The sequence below is a fragment of the Bison bison genome, unplaced genomic scaffold (assembly GCF_000754665.1).
Source record: "Bison bison bison isolate TAMUID 2011002044 unplaced genomic scaffold, Bison_UMD1.0 scf7180017862242, whole genome shotgun sequence".
NCBI classification, from domain to species: domain Eukaryota; kingdom Metazoa; phylum Chordata; class Mammalia; order Artiodactyla; family Bovidae; genus Bison; species Bison bison.
Window position 1 is genome coordinate 55679 of NW_011492814.1, and position 3330 is coordinate 59008.

Consider the following 3330-nt stretch of genomic DNA (forward strand, 5'->3'; position numbering starts at 1 on the left):
AGGGGGGGGGGGCCGTGGGTGTGGGCGGGGGGGCCCGCAGCGACTCCCCCGGGGCTCCGTTCCTCCTCTCCTGCCTCTCTGACTGTCCACGGCTACCGTCAGCAGAACCCAGGCAGCGGACTCGGTTGTGGGCTGCCTGGCCCCGTGGTTCCCTCTGTCGAGCCCTGTGGCAGCTGCTTCTGAAATGTTCCCCCAACCCCGAGCCACACTGCCTCTCCCCTGCCCGCTCCGTCCACAGAAGCCGCTGAGCAGCTCCACACTGCAAGGAGAGCCCGGCTCCGTCCCTCCCCACTCAGAGCCAGCCCGTGGCTCCCGCCGCCCGCGGTGCCTGGCCTCTGATGCACCCCGTTTCCAGGCAGGCTCCCGCGGGGGCTCCGTCCTTTCTCATCTGTGCGTTGTCTGGGGCTGAACTTTGCCCAGGTCACCGGGCAGTGCCGTATGCATTCTCTATCTTTACAAAGCCGTGTTCCCGGGAGGCCCGGCCCTTTGCTGGCTTCCGTGCCCCGTGGTGGGCGGTCTGTGTCAAAAGGTCCTCATAGCGGCCTGTCGTCCTGGAGAGCCTTGCTCCAGGCCGTGGGGGCCATGGAGGCCGCAGGGGCTGGACGGTTCACTGTCCTGCCTTCAGGTCTCGGAACCTGCCCTGCCGGTGGGCTTCTGGGGCAGGGGCCACTGGAGGGGAGCCTGAAGTAGGCTCTCGCCCCCTACCCACCCACTGCCCGCCTCCTGGACCCCACCCCAGGCTCTGGGTGCCTGCCCCCTTGGCCTGCTGGAGCGCAGTAGGCAGTGCCCTCTGGGGACCTCTGGGAGGCCGCAGCGCGTGGATGGCCAGGCCCAGAGCTGCCCTTGCTCCACAAGGAGCGGGCTGGCCCAAGTCTCCTTGGCTGCTTTCTTCCTCTCGGACCAAGAAGGGGGCCTAATGACGTTAGAAAGGAGCCACTCTGGTCTATGGGGGGTTTCGCGGCCCGCCAATGGGCTGCACCTTTCCGGTCTTATTTATTTGTCAAGTGGGTGTCGCTTCTCACGCTGCATCACTTTGAGGCCCAGTCTCCTCTGGGAACAGGGGACGGTGCTCCGGGAATGTCCGGCCCTCGGACAGTGCCCAGCATGGGCCTGCTAACCCCCTCCCCACCTCTGTTGTGCCCCAGGACTTGGCCATGTACATAAACGAAGTTAAACGGGACAAAGAGACCCTGAAGAAAATCAGCGAATTTCAGAGCTCTATAGAAAACTTGGTGAGTTGACTGCCCAAAGCGTGGAGATAATTGTGACCGTCTCTCTCTCTGTAGATACAGATATAATTTCTAAACATTACTTTCACAATCTTGACACTGAATAAGCACAAGGGTGACCGCACACTGCCCGTTGGGTCATGGAGGCAGGTGCAGCCGTGCCCCGTGCTGCCCGCTGAGAGAGGAGAGCAGCTTCTGGAGCTGAGTTTGACCTTGAACTGCCGGACTGTGCACCCTGGCTGGCCTGGGTGCCCTGTGGCAAAGGTGGCCGCTGGCTGAGGGGCGGGGCCTGAGGGGAAGGACGCTCGTGACGCCCCGCCCTCCCTGCCTGGCCTGGACCAGGACTCTCTTGGGTCCAAAGGGAGGATGCGGCTTCTGGGGTGCTGTGGCTCCTCTTGGTCCGGGCCCCCTGGCCACCCCCGTTTGCGGTCCCTGGGAGGGACAGTGGAGGGGGTTTGGTCACCCTGTCCAGGAGCTGCCCTGGATTCTCCTCTCCACCTTGGCCTCTAGCAGGGTGATGCCTCACGGGACCTGATCCCTGGCTCCGTCAGAGGCTCAGCCTCGGGCGCTGGGTGAAGCATGCTGTCCTGCCGGGAGGGGAGACGGGCCATCCCAGGAAGCAGACCGGTGTTGCCCCCGCCCAACCGTGTCTGCGAGCGCCGGCCTCGCACAGTCTGCGGGACATTTAGCCGGGGTTTCTCCATCTAGGCACTGCTGACACCTGCAGCCAGCCACTCGTGGTGGGGGCGTCTGTCCTGTGCGTCATAGGATGGTGGGCTGCACCCCTGGTCTCTAGCCACTCGATGCCGGTAGAACCCCGTGCTTTGGGGGCCCAAGTGATGACCACCACACACACCTCCAGACGTCACCAGATGCCCCTGGGTGCAGAATCACCCTGGCCACAAACCACTGGTTTGCACACATTTTCACCTCCTGGTCCCTGAACTTACAGGGTCTCGGGGAGTCGCTGTCTAGGGCAGATCCCTGGGCTACCCCACCAGGGTCAGAAGAGCCCAGACGGGACTGCCTGTGCAGACATGGGGTGTGAAAACCACGTGTCATCCGCAAAGAAAACAGAAGTTACCAGACAGCGTTATGACTCGACTGATTTTTCTCTCCTGTCAGAGGGCAGAGGAGGTCAAGGGCGACTGTGCCAGGCTGTTGGCGGTGGTGTCAGTGCCCGGTGGGCCTGGCCTGTCCGTCATCCCCTCTGAGTGTCAGATGTTTTCGATGGATGGACGGGCACTACTTTTGTAATGCAGCGGCTTTTATTTTTAAGTTTTCACGTACGGGCAGTTCTTGCTCATTAAATAGCAAAGATTAAACAGCAGGTGAGCAGGCGTGTGGTTTTCCTTGGACCCCGTCCGAGCAGGTGGACCTAGTGCCTGTCTTCCTGCACTTTGGAGATGAGACCTGAAGTCTCTGCGTCTGATCAGGGTGTTGGTCCCACCCGGCGTCACACCAATGCTGCACTTTTTTATTTTCTTTTAGAATCGTATTTATTTTTATTTTCGGCTGTGCTGGCCCTCGGTTTGCCGCACAGGCTGTCTCTGGTTGCGGTGAACGGGGGCTGCTCTCTAGTTAGGGTTTCTCACTGGGGCGGCCTCTCTGGCTTTGGGGCCCGGGCCCGGGGCTTGAGGACCGCAGCAGTTGCAATTCCTGGGCTCTAGAGCACAGGCTCAGTGGTTGTGGAACGCAGGCTTAGTTGCTCCGAAGCATGTGGGATCTTCCCGGACCAGGGATCGAACCCTTGTCTCCTGCGTGAGCAGGTGGATTCTTTACCACTGAGCCACCAGGGAAGCCCCCACGATGCACGCTCAGTCGTGCTCTGGAAGCTTCTGGAAAACAGAAAACTCTGGAAGAAGATCCTGAGAGCCTCCATCGTAACTCTGGGCGAGCTGGCCCCAGAGCACTTTGCAGCATCCCCTCCTTTATCTGTCGGCGTAGACGGGCGCAGGGCACCCTGTCCAGAGCGGTCTCTTGTGAATCAAAGCAGAGAGGTACAAACCAGGCGGAAAACGAAACTGAAATCCCTGCAAACCAGAGAGAGGGCTGTGACTCCGAGGCTCTTCCTGTGGCAAGGGAACCACAGGCAGGACCC

At 61.0% G+C, this 3330-nt stretch overlaps 1 protein-coding gene across 1 annotated transcript in view; it reads left to right on the forward strand.

Annotated features, from left to right (window-relative positions):
* The window catches only part of VAV2 (vav 2 guanine nucleotide exchange factor), a gene marked incomplete at its 5' end in the record, with an annotated part of 44690 nt that overhangs the window by 14164 nt on the left and 27196 nt on the right, over nt 1-3330 (forward strand). The window contains 2 exons of the mRNA XM_010832765.1: nt 560-588; nt 1146-1232. Of these exons, the coding sequence (XP_010831067.1) occupies nt 560-588; nt 1146-1232 (116 nt within the window). The remainder of the gene's footprint in view (nt 1-559; nt 589-1145; nt 1233-3330) is intronic.